At 44.2% G+C, this 16,943-nt stretch overlaps 1 protein-coding gene and 1 pseudogene across 1 annotated transcript in view; both read left to right on the forward strand.

The window, feature by feature from the left end:
- LOC113936737 (zinc finger protein 134-like) overlaps window positions 1–16,418 on the forward strand; it is a 29,740-nt gene extending 13,322 nt beyond the window's left edge. Inside the window, exon 4 of the mRNA XM_027620319.2 lies at window positions 15,092–16,418. Within this exon, the coding sequence (XP_027476120.1) occupies window positions 15,092–15,845 (754 nt within the window). The 3' untranslated portion in view covers window positions 15,846–16,418. The remainder of the gene's footprint in view (window positions 1–15,091) is intronic.
- LOC113936748 lies at window positions 2,684–3,993 on the forward strand (annotated as a pseudogene).
- Window positions 16,419–16,943: the final 525 nt, after the last annotated feature.

A 16,943-nucleotide genomic window follows, 5' to 3' on the forward strand; every position in this document is an offset into this window, starting at 1 on the left:
CCATGGCTTATCTCTGCTTTATTTAGATCTTTTTAAAAATTCATGCATTTTCGTTCAGTGTTTCTTCCACATTTCTATAATTTTATTATCAAATTATATAAATAAGCATATCCTTCATAACATTTTGTGCTTACATTTTTAAATACAACACTGTCTCTAGAGAGAAAAATGTAGTTTATTACTTTTTTTAAATGTAGTATTTGTGTATATTCTAAACACTTATTAGTATTAATAATAATTCATTTTATTCACTGTATTTAGCCATTATGCTCCTGCCTCTTCTCTGAATGTTATACATGTGATTTTGTGATTTCCATAAATACATCCAGGATTATATTTCGGTTTATTGACAGACTATGCCTGAAATATATTAAGCAAAAAATAGTGGTATACAGCATTGTGATCTTATTTCAGAAAAAATTTTAATAATATTTATCCACAATAATACAAAAATAAAAAAGAAAGGCAAAAAAACCCCCAATACCCAGTAATTTTGGAAAAAATAGAAGTTGTGCTTGAGGTAGTATCTCCTTAATATACTGCATCTTTATTGCTGAGACCATGATTGGAAGCCCAGATGTTACTCCTAAACAATAGGTATGTTTTGCTTGCCTGTATAGTGTTTTAATAAAAATTGAGAATATTGCAGAAACAGACCTGGGTTTGTTGATATGGCAATACAAGGTAAAAATTGGTCAGAGCTGGGAAGTACCCACCCACCTGGTTGGGTCTTGCATGTTTCACTTTGCAGCTCTACCTGTGTGGATGGCTTTCCTTTTATCACTTTCCTCTCCTTGTAATAAAGGCATATGAATTGTTGGTGCTGACTTAGGAAAAATACTAAAAAAAAGTAATATAAATAGATTTCAGTGAACTCATATCTGAAAATGACAGGGTAAATATGCAAAATAAGAAAGAATGGTGCTGTAGACAATAAAAGAACAAAATTATGGCAAACAGAACAAACAGTATTTGTCAGTTATTGCAACAAATACTTTACAACTTTAGTATAGACCTTTTCAAACATCTATAAAAGAAAAGCCGGTAATGATATGAACCACATGAATCCTTCACATGGTTACAACAGAAACCACCCCAGGCCACACTCATTTCTTCTGTGAACCTACCCCATCTTTCCTTCAGCAAAAATTCATAGGTCCTTGTATTGCCCTCTGGACCCATCCATGACATTCATCATGGTCCTGTCACCTATGGGTTTCCATAGTCCTTAATGAATATTGCCTCCATTTAGGTGCTGTTCCACTTTTGTTTCCCTTTTCTTATCAGGTTGAAACTTCTACAAAAAGAGAAAGTTTAGATAGCAAAAAGATCTGAATCCTTTATTTTCCCTTTAGAATGTGTTGATTTTGGCAGGCTCTGTAGCGCAATGGACTTCTAGAATGTGTTGATTTGGTCTTCTATCATTCTCCAAAGGTGGCTCAGTTGGTTAAGCATCTGCCTTCATCTCAGGTCATGATCCCAGAGTCCTGGGATCCAGTCCCCTATTGGGCTCCCTGCTCAGCAGGGAGTCTGCTTCTCCCTCTGCCCCTCCTTCCATTTGTACTCTCTCTCTCTCTGTCTCGCAAAAATAAATATATCTTTAAAAATACTATTTTTTTAATTTACACTATGTGCAGTAATTTGTTCTTGTTTACATATGTATTAATATAGAATATATGTTCAAATTATGGTGTTTAAAATATAGAAGTAATTCCTTTTCTTTGGATTTAACCTGAATTTGGCACACATTTAGGTTTATTTATTTTTTTGGTTTTATGTTTGAGTTATGTTTTATAATATTTTTGGCACCATATATATTTAAATATGTAAAAAAATTGAAACCAAAACCATGAACCAGATATATTGAGAGCAGTCTGACTTCATACTTTCTCCTCTATTCTTTCATCACTATCACCTACAGGTGCTCATTTTTATAATTTTTATTTTTATTTTTTTTATTTATTTTTTTAAAAGATTTTTTATTTATTTAATTGACAGAGAGACAGAGAGAGACAGAGAGAGAGGGAACACAAGCAGGGGGAGTGGGAGAGGGAGAAGCAGGCTTCCCGCCGAGCAGGGAGCCCGATGCGGAGCTCGATCCCAGGACCCTGGGATCATGACCTGAGCCGAAGGCAGTTGCTTAACCAACTGAGCCACCCAGGCGCCCCTCATTTTTATAATTTTTAAATGTGTTCTTACATTTAAAAAATATGGTCATATACACACAGATAAATGGATATTAGTTATACTCCCTTTATTAGGAAAATATAGCTAACTGCACACAATATTCTGACACTTTCTATTTTTTACTTAATTGTATGTCCTGGAAATGCAGCAGTAAAAAGAACTTCACTCCTGGCTGCCTAGTGCCCCATTGTGAAAATGCACTATGATTCCTTCGGTCTCCTCTTCATTGACATTGAGTTGGTTCCAATTTTTATTATTACAAATAGTCCTGCAAGGGGCGCCTGAGTGGCTCAGTTGGTTAAGCGACTGCCTTCGGCTCAGGTCATGATCCCAGGGTCCTGGGATTGAGTCCCACATCCGGCTCCTGGCTCAGCAGGGAGCCTGCTTCTCCCTCTGACCCTCTCCCCTCTCATGCCGTTTCTCTCTCTCTTTCTCTCTCTCTCTCTCTCTCTCTCTCAAATAAATAAATAAATAAATAAATCTTTAAAAAAAACAGAACAAAGAACAAATAGTCCTGCAAAAAATTGTCTTGCATATATGAAAGGCATGTCTAAATATCCATACTGAGTTGAGAAATTATGTGATCAGAGATGTTTTATTAGTGTATTGAGAATAACAAAATTTTCTATTTTAGTCTCCAGATTCCTGTAATTCAAAAATAAAAAGAGCCACCAGTATCCCCTTTAAATTGAAGAAATGGTTTCCACTAATTTAAATGTGGGTATTATTTCCCTCACTCAGGCTAGAATAGGGATCCTGGGAAACTCCTCACTTCTTTGTCTTTATATCTTTACTTCACTCACTAAGCACATGTGGAGACCCGCAGACTTGATTCTCATCCACCTAGTCATAGCTAACAACTTGGTTCTTTTTAATAAGGGAATTCCTCAGACAATGGCAGCATTTGGGTTAGAATCTTTCATTGATGATGCTGGATGTAAGCTTGTCTTCTATTTTCACTGAGTGGCCAGAGGGGTTTCCCTCAGCACCACCTGCCTTCTCAGGGGTTTCCAGGCCAGTAAGCTCAACACTAACACTGCTATGTGGTTAGAGCTCAAGATTAGATTCCCAAAGTGCATTGGCTTCTGCTGTTTCCTCTGGTAGATCCTGCATCTCCTGTTAAATATTTTATTGCTTTGCATGTTACTGGACCAAAAAAGAGAAAAAACACGAGTATGGAAAAAACATATGAATATTGTAATTCACCCATTCCGAACAAATCTGTAGTTTTATTTATTTTTTATTTTTTTTTAAAGATTTTATTTATTTATTTGAGAGAGAGAAAGAGAGAGAGAGAACATGAGAGAGGGGAGGGTCAGAGGGAGAAGCAGACTCCCTGTTGAGCAGGGAGCCCGATGCGGGACTCCATCCCGGGACTCCAGGATCATGACCTGAGCCGAAGGCAGTCGCCCAACCAACTGAGCCACCCAGGCGCCCACAAATCTGTAGTTTTAGTACATGCAGTCATGTTCCCCTTCGTTGATGTTACTTGTTTCAGCCTCATGGCCTGGTCTAGTGGCTCCATGGTCTTTGTCCTGCTCAGGCACAAGCAGAGAGTCCAACACATTCACAGCAACAACGTTTTTCCTAGACCTTCCCACGAGGCTAGAGCCAGCCACACGTACCACCCTGGTCCTGGTGAGCATATTCATCTCCTTTTATTTTCTCTCTTCCATTTTGTCTTTGTGGGTAACACTTATTGTGAACCCAAGCCACTGTTTGGTGAGTGTCTGTGCACTGGCATTTTCTGGCTTTCCAACATTCAGCCTCTTTGTCTTCCTTGGCAGTGACACCCGTGCCTCTTAGTTCTCTGGTTTCTGGGGAACACAATTATTTTTCCAAGTATGGTCTCTGGACAATAAGTTCCCTATAGGGCATCCTATAATTTATTTATTAAATTATTTAATCACTTTTTTGTGTGTGTTTACACATAAAACACTCATGTTTTATGCCAGATGATGTATTATCACATAGGGATCAGTATGGAATAACAGCAAAAATAACCCTGGCCTCATACTGCTTATATGATTGCCAAAAATGAACATGGTGTACATATGACAATGACTTTCTAAAACTGCATAAGCTATTCATTGAAGAATATCAGGCAATAATGATAATGACATGGGGGAAATTTTCAGTGTTCAGGAGTTCTGGAATGGAAACTCACTGTTGATTCAAACTCTGAAGTGGCATCCAAAAGATTTATTGCATTGTTAAAGCAGTTGAGTGAAAAATGTTTCAAGGGAAAAGAAAATGGCTGGGGAATACCCTAAATTGGTACAACACAGGTGGACTTCAAAGAATGAAAAGACGTTCATGATGTTTAGCTAAGAGTATGTGGTATACAATGTGGCAAGGCAGGAAAGTAGGTGATATCTTCTGGCAGGTGCTGGAGGTCATGTCAATGATCAAAACCTTTCATAGGAAAGATCATGGATCTCTGAGAATTTTTGTCAGTGAAATAATCAAAACTGTGGTAAAAAATAATTTAATTAAAATAAAATTTAGTACACATTATAGTTTAGCACTCTTTTACCTTATTTACAATATTTTTTCCTTAAAAAAATAAGTGGTAAAATAATGCACTTCCAATTTAGCAATATTTAGGGGTCAAAGCTTGAGAAAGAGTCTCTCCTTGACCAAACTTTAGTCGGGTTCCTCAGAATCCTATTCCCAACTAGACCTCAACGTTTGGACTTCTGTGCCCATCTTTGCATTGCCCAATTTTAGCAAGAATTCTATTAAGTTAGTTTAGCCAGAATCCATCCCTCCTTAATAGCTGAAAACCCTTGATATCTGATCAAACTGCTCATCCTACCATCCCCCAGATGGTACTAATCACATTTGCCTGCTTTCAGCAACAATCCCCCTTACCCCTGAGGTTTCCTACTACTTAGTACTTTTCCATCCACTGACCCCCCACACTGCTTCTTGGGCTATGAACCCCTAATTGTTCATGCTATATTTGGAATTGAGCCAAGTTCTATACTGGGATCTCTTTTCCACTATCACACAATTCCTGATTAAAACCTGCTTTTACTGCTTTAACTACTGTTCAGCTCTGGTTTTCTTTAATAGATCTTGAAACTTATTATTCTTTATGAAATAAAACTGATTTTTAGAAAATTTTGTCAGTTGTTGGTACTTAAAGGAAACTTTCAAAGAGTTCCATTTTTATTTCACCTTTATTTTCATCTTTAAATAATCATTTGGGATGCCTGGGTGGCTCAGTTGGTTAAGTGTCTGCCTTCGGCTCAGGTCATGATCCCAGGGTCCTGGGATCGAGTCCCACATCCAGCTCCTTGCTCAGCAGGGAGCCTGCTTCTCCCTCTGCCTGCTGCTCTCCCTGCTTGTGCTCTCTCTCTCTCTGTGACAAATAAATAAATAAAAATCTTCAAAAAAAATAATCATTTGACTTTTATTATCACTAACTTCATAAATACAATACTTGGTCATTAAAAATATATGTGGTTAAAAGATACAAATGTAGGGATCCGAAGGGGTACGTGCACCCCAATGTTTATAGCAGCAGTGTCCACAATAGCCAAACTGTGGAAAGAGCCAAGATGTCCATCGACAGATGAATGGATGAAGAAGATGTGGTATATATACACAATGGAATATTATGCAGCCATCAAAAGGAATGAGAGCTTGCCATTTGCAACAACATGGATGGATCTGGAGGGTGTTAAACTGAGTGAAATAAGTCAATCAGAGAAAGACATGTATCATATGACCTCACTGATATGAGGAATTCTTAACCTCAGGAAACAAACAGGATTGCTGGAGTAGTGGGGGGGTGGGAGGGATGGGGTGGCTGGGTGATAGACAGTGGGGAGGGTATGTGCTATGGTGAGCGCTGTGAATTGTGCAAGACTGTTGAATCACAGATCTGTACCTCTGAGGCAAATAATGCAATATATGTTAAGAAAAAAAGAAGATAGCAGGAGGGGAAGAATGAAGGGGGGGAAATCGGAAGGGGAGACGAACCATGAGAGACGATGGACTCTGAAAAACAAACTGAGGGTTCTAGAGGGGAGGGGGGGGATGGGTTAGCCTGGTGATGGGTATTAAAGAAGGCACATTCTGCGTGGAGCACAGGGTGTTATGCACAGACAATGAATCATGGAACACTACATCAAAAACTAATGATGTAATGTATGGTGATTAACATAACTAAAAAAATTTTTTTAAATGGAAAAAAATATATGTGGTTAAATGTACAATTCTGCATTTCTATTATGTCTACAACTAAAATTGTATTAAAATTAATTTTATTTATATATATTTTTTCTTTTTTAGAGCGAGGGCATGGGAGAGACAGAGAGGAAGAGAGGGAGAGAGAGAGAATTTTAAGCAGAGCCCAACATGGGGCTCGATCTCATGACTCTGAGATCATGACCTGAGCCGAAATCAAAAGCTGGACACTTAACTTACTAAGCCATCCAGTCACCCCTATTATAGTTTTGAAAGTATCTCATGTAAAATACAGTTTAATATATATAGAAATGAAACATGTACCTAAATTATCTAAATACCATTTTAATCCAATATATTTAAGCAATCTGTTTGTTATGAATGATAAATCATAATGAAATAAATTTCTGGCTTCTAGTTAACTCAAGAGAAACATTGTGTCTCAAAGAAAGAGCCCTTCTTTTTCTTCATTAGCCCATTGTCTTCTAATTGAAAATCTGCACTTTTTTTTAAGATTTTATTTATTTATTTTATTTATTTGACAGAGAGAGACACAGCGAGAGAGGGAACACAAGCGGGGGAGTGGGAGAGGGAGAAGCAGGCTTCCCACAGAGCAGAGAGCCTGATGCGGGCTCGATCCCAGGACCCTGGGATCATGACCTGAGCCGAAGGCAGACACTAAACAACTGAGCCACCCAGGCGCTGCTCTGCATATTTTCTTTAGGGAGTTTAACTTGTGTTAGTATTTTTCATGGGCTCAAGGTTTTATATAAGCACTCAGTGGCTTACCTTAAATGGGGAGCTCCATTACCTAGGAATGTTGAATCATTTAAGTGTTTCCTGAAGAAAACTGCCTGCCCTATATCATCCCAGGGCCAGGTACTAGGCAACTGGGGACCACCCCTATAACCCAAAGCCCACTGGAATTATTCAAACTAGCCAGTTCTCCTTGCCTTGCCTGTAGAAACACAATGAAGTCTCAGGGCTAGGCCTTCCCTTGGCTCCTGCTTTTGTGTCCTAACCCAAGCCTGGTGTTCCCTCTGTGGCCTTTCGTGGTATGCTATGCCTCTCATTTCTAGGGAAATGGTAAGTAACATTAAGCTTTTCTCTCAATGGCATTGACCTATCCATGTTGTCACTAAGTCACCTTTATAAACTAAGACATGGGTTCAAATCAGCCTCCCTTGGCTGTATAATACTACATCTCATACCCCATTTCTTGGCGCCCTCATCTCTCTTTTCTATTGTGCCTCTCACATTCTAACATTGTACATAATTCAGTATATATTTCATATTTCTTCCTCTCTCTTTCTTGAATACTGTAGAGTGTAAGCTCCTTGAGGGCTGGGGTCTTTGTCTCTTGTTTTCAAATACGTTCCATGCACTTAAGATAGTGCCTGAAATGCATAGATGTTCATTGAATGTTTGTTAGAGCCGTGAATAAGCATGGTATTACAGTATCCTTGTTCATCTTCATCATTCTGGCAACGCTTTTTTGTTTATTTTGTTTTGGGTGGGCAGCAAAGCAAGGTTTATTGAGTGATAGTACAAAGCTCCCAAAGAGGGAGGGGACCCGAGAGGGTTGCCCTCTGACAACACTTCTGAATGTTTTAATTCTCCCTCAAAGTAGATACTCAGCATTTTCAAGAATGGAAAGAAATTACATTCTGGAGACTAAACCCTGTTGTATTCGATGTTTCAGCCCCATTTATGCTCAGCCTCATTCTCTCACTTCTCAGACATCTTAACTGTTTTCTTGTCACAGATATGTCCCCCAGAGCCATTTTTGAGTATATCTGTGCATAACCACAGAATTATATTAATAGCTTTCAGTAATTTAAACAATTCATAAATGTTTTCCTTCTTTGCTTTCCTTCCTTCCTCTTTCCTTCCCTCCTCCGCTTCCCCTGTCTTCACCCTCCCTCTCCTCTTCTTCATCGTTTACCAAAAATAATCTCAACTCCCAATTCAGACACTGTCCCTGTAATTGCAAGTGAAGTGAAAATCACTTCCTAGCAAAGAAACGAGATCATGATGCTATATAAATCTTTATTTCTGGGTTCAGATGGTCACCTTTGCATATTTATTGCCACCAGTCCTGGCACATTAAAAAGCATTTATAACGGCCCTTTTCAGATAGGCGGCATATTCCTAGAGGGAAATCAATATATCTCAGCTTTGGGCTAAGAAGGATCTTTTGAATTACAGGGTGCTACACCCTGGATTGGCCGCCGTCAGCGCCCCCACCGGCAGGAAAGTGCCTTCGTCGGCCCAATAACCCTCCCGGGCGTCATCCCCAGGCCCTGTCGCTGACCTGACCCCTGACCCCGGGCCCCTGACCCAGCCAAAGCGCCCAAAACTGACTTAAAGCTTCCATCTACATGGATTTAAAAACCAGCAAGGAAATACGAGTGGACTGTGAGTGGACTCAAAAGGATATTTCACACGATGTGTCCATGTGGCTTTGTGGCTTTGGGAATAGCTACAACAATGTTTCCAGCATTTTTTGGACCCACCCCGCAGCGGACTGCACAGCACGCAACCTGGGCGCCGAAGCCCCGCCCCGTCCTCTGAGCCTCGAGGCACCATCTCCCCGCGCCGCTCGCGGGACCGCACCGCCTAGCCCCTGCGGGGCGCAAGTCCGCGGTCACTAGGGCCGATTGCTCAGGGAAACTACATTACCCAGAAATCTCTGCGCCGCGCTGCGGCGGCACTATTAAAGGCGCGCAAGCCGTCTGGGCGGGACTTCCAGCGTCTTCCTCGCAGCGGACATTTTGTCTGCTCCTGGTGGAGCCCTCGGAGCAGGTCTTTGGGGACGCGGGTTCGGTTCGGAGTGACGGAAGCGGGAAGGCACGGGCAGAGACCCTGCGCCAATTGCGGGAAGGCCCGGCGGTGGCAGCGCCCGCGAAGGCTCCGCGCCCAGGGCCAAGCGACGGCGGTGCGGGGGGGTCCCGACCCGGGACTCCTCCCCGCTCGGTGTGGTTCAGATTGTGATGGCGGCGGCCCCGGAGATGGATCCCGCGTAGGTGGGTACTTTATTCGCCGGACCTTGACGCGTTTCGGTCTTTCACTCTGAATCACGAAGCCCTGAATCGAATGAGGGGCGCCTGTTGAAGTCGTTGCAGCGCAGGCTCCGGTGTCCTGGGCTGTGGGGGCGTTTCTGGGGGGAGCCCCCATTCCTAACAGCCGGTGTGATGAGCCGTCGAAGTGTTCCTGGCCGATCGGTTATCACGAGCAAAGGCTTGGAGGCGCGACCGAGCCGGGAGGATTCAGGACACCGGGGCCCTCGTATTTGCGGGAAGCCTCAAGGGCGAGGGGTAGTTCCTGCGTGGGAAGGCTGAGTGAGCCGAGTGCCCTCGTGGCGAGGACGCCGGGAGCCGTGCAGGAACGTGATGTGATCTGGCTCGGGGGGATGGATTACGGTAGGCTGGAGTGGTGAGCATGGAGGCAAGGAGACCGGTGAGGAGGCCGCGGACTCCAGGAGTCTTGTGGCTGGACCAGAGCCGTGGCGGGGAGGTTGGAGGTGGAGAAGTGGGATTTTTAAAGGTAAAACCATCAGGATTTCTTGCTGTGTCAGATAATGGCTGTACGTGAAAGTAGGGAGTGAGAGGCCGAAACACTTTTGTTTCCTTTTTTCCCCCCTGAAGTTCCGTGGGAATGGGTCCGTTGAAGCAGGGAGCTCCGTTGAAGGAATCAGGAGTTGCATTTTGGACATTGTGAAGCTAAGGTGTTTCACAGAGGAGGTGTCCCATGGGCATCTGGCCATGCAGGTCTGGAGTTTGGCGGGGGGCGGGTGTGGGGGGGCCTGTGTTGGAGACCACTGAGGGATGAGGCCTCAGGTCAAAGCCTGGAGATCAGAATCGGAGGAAGAATATTAAGGTTGTGTTTATCTTACGTGGCCCTTGAGGTGAGAGATTGGAGGGCAGGAAAGAAGGGGTGGACATCCTTCCTTCCCTCCAGAAAGAAGCACGGGAAGTTCTGGCTGGTCTCAGCAGGAGAGGGCTGTAGGGTATAAAGAACCTGGCCTGAGATGCAGAGGCAGATGTGAGACCCTAGAGATTTGCCCCCCTGGACTCAGCAAAGGCACTGCTTGTGGAACAGAGGAAAAGTCAGCCTCGGCCCAAACCAGGGACCTGGTACATCAGTTCTCCAGCTCTTAGGTGAGGAGAGAGTATGAACATCTCTAATGAAGGGCCACCGGCAGGCTCACCTTGAGAGGAGTATGTACCAGGTAGGCTCGTTTGGTGAGAGGACTAATGGACACTTGGCAGGTATACACAAGCAGTTAAAAATTTAAAATGGATAGATATGATAAGTTTATATTAATGCTTAGTAATTGATTGAAGTGGTTGCCTGTAAGTGTTTATGATCAAAGTCTTAAATATCACATTTTCTTAAACAAATCCCAACTATCAAAAACCTATCCCTTCATTTGCTCCAAAACCATTTGGGAAAATGTGAAGCTTGTGGGCAGTAAAAGTTGATTCAAGGATCCTTGACATCTACTAACGTGTCCGATACAAACAGTAGCCCTGTTAGGTGGGTACCACTGTTATCCTTGCTTTACACATTAGGACACTGCAACACATCTTTGTTCATGGACACCCATCTGATAGGAGGCAACACTAAGGTCTTAGTATCTGAGATTAGACATTCAGAAATCATTCTCACCAAAAGGCAGGGCAGGAGTTAGAGGAATAGTTCAGTCCGTGATACCCCATTCTGGTAACCTGCCACGTTCAACTCCTTCTTTCTGCCAGGTTGCTTTGGTGGCAGAAGCACTTAGGATCTCTGCACTCACTTTACTTACCCTTCTACTTGCCATTGAGTTTGGGGATGCCGGTGTTACCAACGGTCTTTTGCCTTGAATTGAGTGCAGAGGGATGAAGTGTGAAACAGTGCCCTAGGCACAAGAACCAGCATGTGCAAAAACATCACTTTAGGCTGAACTAGGAGTGTTTAGGGAACCTCAGGTCTCCGTTATGTCTAGTGTGATCAGAGAGCAGGGGACAGGATTCAGCTCTGGAAGGGCAGCTGTGGAACTGGGCTTCTGTTTTGAGAATGGTGGGAGCCGTGGAAGGTTTGGAACAGGAGGGAGTGATCTGACTGTGGTCTTAACAGGCTTTCTCTGGCGGCACAGTGAAAAAAAGACTCTGGGGTGAGGAAGGAGCACTGTTGATGATGGCTGGACTAGACTGGTCACTCTGGAAGCGAGGGACAAATGCTTGGATTCTGGTCCTTTTTTTGTTTTGTTTTTCTTTAAGTAGGGTTAACCAGATTTTCTGATGTGGTTGGTGAGGAAAAGAATGGGAAGAGTCAGGGATGATTCCACAGCTCTCAAAGTTTTTGGCCTGAGAAGGTATAAGGATGGAAAAATCCTCCATTGAGATGGTGAAGTTGGTGGTGGGAGTAACTTTCAGAAGTAATATCAAGAATTAGGCTTTGACCGTGTTGAATCTGAGTGGAGGTACAGACAGACAGCTGGGCACACAGGTTTGGGTTTCAGAGGGATTCAAGTCCACAAGGTGGCAGTCAGTAGATGGATTAGAGTAGAGCTGCTTATCCGATTTATGGAGAGTACCTTTATGTCATAGTGGCAGTGCCACTGAGGGTCTGGAAGGGGGTGGACCTGGCAGAGTGGGATAGGAGTCGCCTAAGAGACAGGAAAAGAGGGGTTAGGGTCCATTTTGGAGGGAGAGAGTAGGATCTGGCAGGTGGGAAAGTCTTCCGGAGAGCGTGGACACAAGATGGATGCTGGGGTAGAGCAGTATTAGAGATGAGGTGAAAGTGAGGCCCACGCAGGTGCTTTCCCTTCCCTGTGTGCTTCCCAGGTGTTCATGGTGACCTTCAGTGGGACGTGGGGAGTTTCAGTCCAGCTGGTAGAAGAGCTCAGGGGCAGACTGGGTCAGCTGGCAGAGTAACTATGCTTGAGGTAGGACAGTGGGTGTGGGCTTTGAATGAGAATTTAGTATTAAGTGTTAAGTCTTTTATTGTTGAGAATAAAGCATCCTTAGTATATGACAGCAAGGTGGGAAGGGGCTGGGTTTATCTGATATCTTTATGTCGTTCTGGATTGCCGAAGTTGAATCAAGGAATAGGGCCAGGAAGGGAGGATTTAAAAGCTGGGTTCAGAGTTAAATGGCAGTGGGGACCATTGACTGGAGCCAGATGTGATCTTGGATGCATTAACCAAGAATTCTCTGGATGCTATGTGCAGATTTGCATGTGGGAGATACCTGTGTTGTGGGTATCCATAGACATGAGGGAGCTCTGGTCTCAAGAGTGATGTGTACTGGAGATGGAATCTGAATTTGTAGCCTGGGGGCTCTAGGGAGAATTCTGAACTCAAATTTGTATATGAGAGGTATGAACTCTAGACCCCAGGGGAACTAGCTGGCAGAAGTGTCTGTCTGGGGGCGCCTGGGTGGCTCGGTCATTAAGCGTCTGCCTTTGGCTCAGGTCATGATCCCAGGGTCCTGGGACCGAGTCCCGCATCGGGCTCCCTGCTCAGTGGGAAACCTGCTTCTCCCTCTCCCACTGCCCCTGCTTGTGTTCCCTCTCTCGCTGTGTCTCTCTCTGTCAAATAAATAATAAAATCTTTAAAAAAAAAAAAAAAGTGCTTATCTGTCCCCCGCCTGTTGTTCTGGGCTGGACAAAAAGATTATTAGGAAATGGGGAGAGTGAGTAGGCACCAGGCACAAGGGCCTGGTATCTGGTCTGAGTTGAGCTGGGGAGGAAAGTGAATGTGTGGTGGGTAGTCCAGGAGTTCAGGGGAGAGCTGCTGCCCCTGTGCTCAGTTGTTGACTTCATGCAGGGTCATGTGACTTTCAAGGATGTGTTTGTGTATTTCTCTTGGGAGGAATGGGGGCTGCTTGATAAGGCCCAGAGACTTGTGTCACCCACAGTGTTTTCTATGCTTTGTGCTTATGTGCTTACAGTCTTCCTGGGTAAGGCCCCACATACCCCAGTTTTCTGGGCTGTGTTCTATTCTTTCTTCTCTCAAAGGTTGCCATTTTCTTCTCATAGCTGCCACGGGCACTGCTGTTTTCCCTCACTAAGATAGGTTTTCTGGGTACTGGGGCTTAGCTGTGTATTGCCTCTTTACTACCTGTACTCCCCAGCCCGTGCTGCCCTAAACCGTTACCAGAAAGGGTTTGAGGGTCAGGAGTCTAGTGGTCAGCCCAGTGGACTACCCTGCTTGCCCTTTCCCTGGGTGTATGGCTCTACCCACATTCATGATACCTCTGTAGTCTAGACTCTGCCCCTTTCCTATAATTTCCTCGGGCCTACCTGTCTCATGAATTGCCATCATGGTCACTGCTGTGGGCCCAGTGTGCTGATCCTGCAAGACATTTCTGATGTTCATTTTGTAATATTTAGTTGTCTTAATCTCTTGTGGGTGGGCTGCTCTGGGCCACTGCTTTCCTACTTGCCCTGTCTTTCCTCTATGACTTGTTTTCTTCCAGATCCTTTGTCGTTGCTGAACTTAGCAGGGCGAAGAACTCTGAGTGCCTGACTTAGAGGGACTGTAGCCATGGCAGGAGGGACGTGGACAGGCCCTGGTGAGTGGGAGCTTGGGGAGGGTGTGACTTCAGGGCTGGGTTCAAATAGTGCCAGAAGCCTGTCCTGGCCCCACTCCTGTTTGGTACCTAGGTTATAGACCATACCTCTTTCTGTCTTTTTCTCCTCATTCTGGACGCTTTACACACTTGTCATTTCCGTTCTGACCTCCAACCAGGGCTGTCCACACCCACTCACCAGTGCTCTCTACTGCTCCTTCTGCAGTGCTCTCCTGTATTGGACAATGCTCATGTGTTGTGAGATGTACACATATCCTTAAATGATTCTTGAATACCACTTGGTCATTTTAGATCAGATTTTCCTGGGCCTAGACATATATTTCTGTAAAGTGCTCACCAATAGCCAAGGCCCTTCTAAAAATCATTTGCACAGGAGTAAATTGGACATCCTGCCTGCTGGTTCTCTCTGAGCTACACCCCCTCCTTGTGTCTTTGTCCCTTGTGCAGACTTCCTCATTCTTTCACTCTTTGAGGCCCAGTATTACACAGCAGTTTTTTCTTTAACCTGATGCCAAGGCTGCTGTCCTGCCAACACCCACATGGACTAAATCCTGGGTATACTAGACATATTTGTGACGGGGTTGCCCCTTCCCAGCAGTCATCATGCACTTCAACAGCATTTGTCTGCCTTCAGGTTGCTGGTGTGCAGGCAGAAATGAAGAGGATGAAGAGGCACCTTCTGAGCAGAACATTTCTGTAGAAGTGTCACATGATAGTATTTCCAAGGCACGTTCATCAACCCAGATGGCTCACCCTTGTGACATATGTGGCCCCATCTTGAAAGATATCTTGCACCTGGATGAACACCAGGAAACACACCAAGGACTGAAACCTTACACATGTGGGGCATGTGGGAGACAGTTCTGGTTCAGTGCAAACTTTCTTCCACACCAAAAGCAGTACAATGTAGAGAAACCCTTAAGAAGAGACAAAGGCAAGACCTCGTTTGTGAAGAACTGTAGAGTTTATGAAGAACCTCACCTGTCAGAAAAGCCTTTTCCATGTGAGGAGGAGCAGAACTTCCAGGCCAGTTTGGGCAGTCACCAGCAAAAGGCCACCCATAGCAAGAAGAAGACAAGGAGTACCGAGAATGGAGAGGCTTCTCACAGTGGACATATGCATTACAGGTGCAGCGAATGTGGGAAGGCCTTCAACCGCAAAGACACACTCGTCCAGCACCAGAGAATCCATACAGGAGAAAGGCCTTACGAGTGCAGTGAATGTGGGAAAGCCTTCAGCCGCAAAGCCACCCTTATCCAGCACCAGAGAATCCATACCGGAGAAAGGCCTTACGAGTGCAAAGAATGTGGGAAAGCGTTTAGCCGCAAAGACAACCTTACTCAACACAGAAGAATTCACACTGGAGAAATGCCTTACAAGTGTAGTGAATGTGGAAAATACTTTAGCCATCACTCCAACCTAATTGTACACCAGAGAGTTCACAATGGAGCGAGGCCTTATAAGTGTAACAATTGTGGGAAAGTCTTCAGACACAAATCCACACTAGTTCAACATGAGAGTATCCATACTGGGGAAAATCCTTATGTTTGCAGTGATTGTGGGAAATCCTTTGGCCACAAATACACCCTCATTAAACACCAGAGAATTCACACTGAGGCAAGGCCTTTTGAGTGCGTTGAATGTGGGAAATTCTTTAGTCGAAGCTCTGACTTTATTGCACACCAGAGAGTTCACACGGGGGAAAGGCCATTTGTGTGCAGCAAATGTGGGAAAGATTTCATCAGAACATCCCACCTTGTTAGGCACCAAAAAGTTCACACTGGAGAAAGGCCATATGAGTGCAATGAATGTGGGAAAGCCTATAGTTTAAGCTCCCACCTCATCCGGCACCAGAAAGTTCACACTGCAGGAAGGCTTTAGGAGTGCTTTCAACACAACGGAATTCATAGGGAGAGGAGCTCTGTGATTACCCTTTGAGAGGAAGACATCAGTCAGATGTTGAACCCTCATATATCAGCATTACCACCAGGGAGATACCTTATGAATGCCAGGTACAGGGAAGCTTTCATGGGTTGTGTTGCACTTTCAAACAGGTCCTTGCCAGATTTGTCACGCAATGCCTGTGGCTGAAACCATCTCAGCTCTACCAGCTTAGTTACCATAACATCCTCAGGGAAGGTAGAATTTTGTACTCTCCAGTCCCTGGAGGGAATTACAAGAATCCTGAATTAAATGGGATTTCTCATTTCCTCCCCACTGACTGATAAAAGGTGTGGACTTTACATCTTTAGCCAAGAGGATCTGAGCTGTGTTCTGGCTTACAGAAAAGGTTTACTTTCTTCATGGACATTGTTGGTCTCATGTGGTACTTGTGACAGATTTTCCAGCCTCCAATTCACCTAACCTGGAGAACTACTTGTCTTACTTTGCTCTGGTTTCTGTGATAATAAAGACCTTATTATTTAAGCCATCGTTAATCTTGGACATTATTTTTACTGTTTGGAATGGTTTGAAAACACTTAGGCCCTGCCAAACTGAAGAGATAAACAGTGTGTCTGTGGCGGGGGGGCTCCAGTTTCGTGTGCCTCAAATGGAAGAGCAGGTTGGCAGAGAACCATTTTCAGTCCAGTTTAGGGGTTTATGGGCCTGATTTTGTCTGGATTTCAGAGTTCTTTGAAGGCCCAGACATCATCCTGGGGGTGACAACCTTCAATATGTTTGGGAGCAGCATGGATTCTGTGTCTTATTTCCAGCATATATACCATATTTCGCAGCACTCTTGAGGGGAAGCTGTTTCTGAGGACCTGCCAAGTGCCATATGCCCTGAAGGCCAGAATCTGATCTGGTACCCAAGTCTGGCCACAAGACTTACCATTCCAGGAAGGAAACAAAATTGATACAGAAACACTGGGTGTGAATAACTGGGTTTGGGGAGACTGCAGCAAATGAGAGTGGATGTGCCCATTTTAAAAAGACATCCATAAACATTCCTGTCACTATGGCTCTGTGAGATGGGGA

The sequence above is a fragment of the Zalophus californianus genome, chromosome 17 (assembly GCF_009762305.2).
Source record: "Zalophus californianus isolate mZalCal1 chromosome 17, mZalCal1.pri.v2, whole genome shotgun sequence".
In the NCBI taxonomy this organism is placed as follows: domain Eukaryota; kingdom Metazoa; phylum Chordata; class Mammalia; order Carnivora; family Otariidae; genus Zalophus; species Zalophus californianus.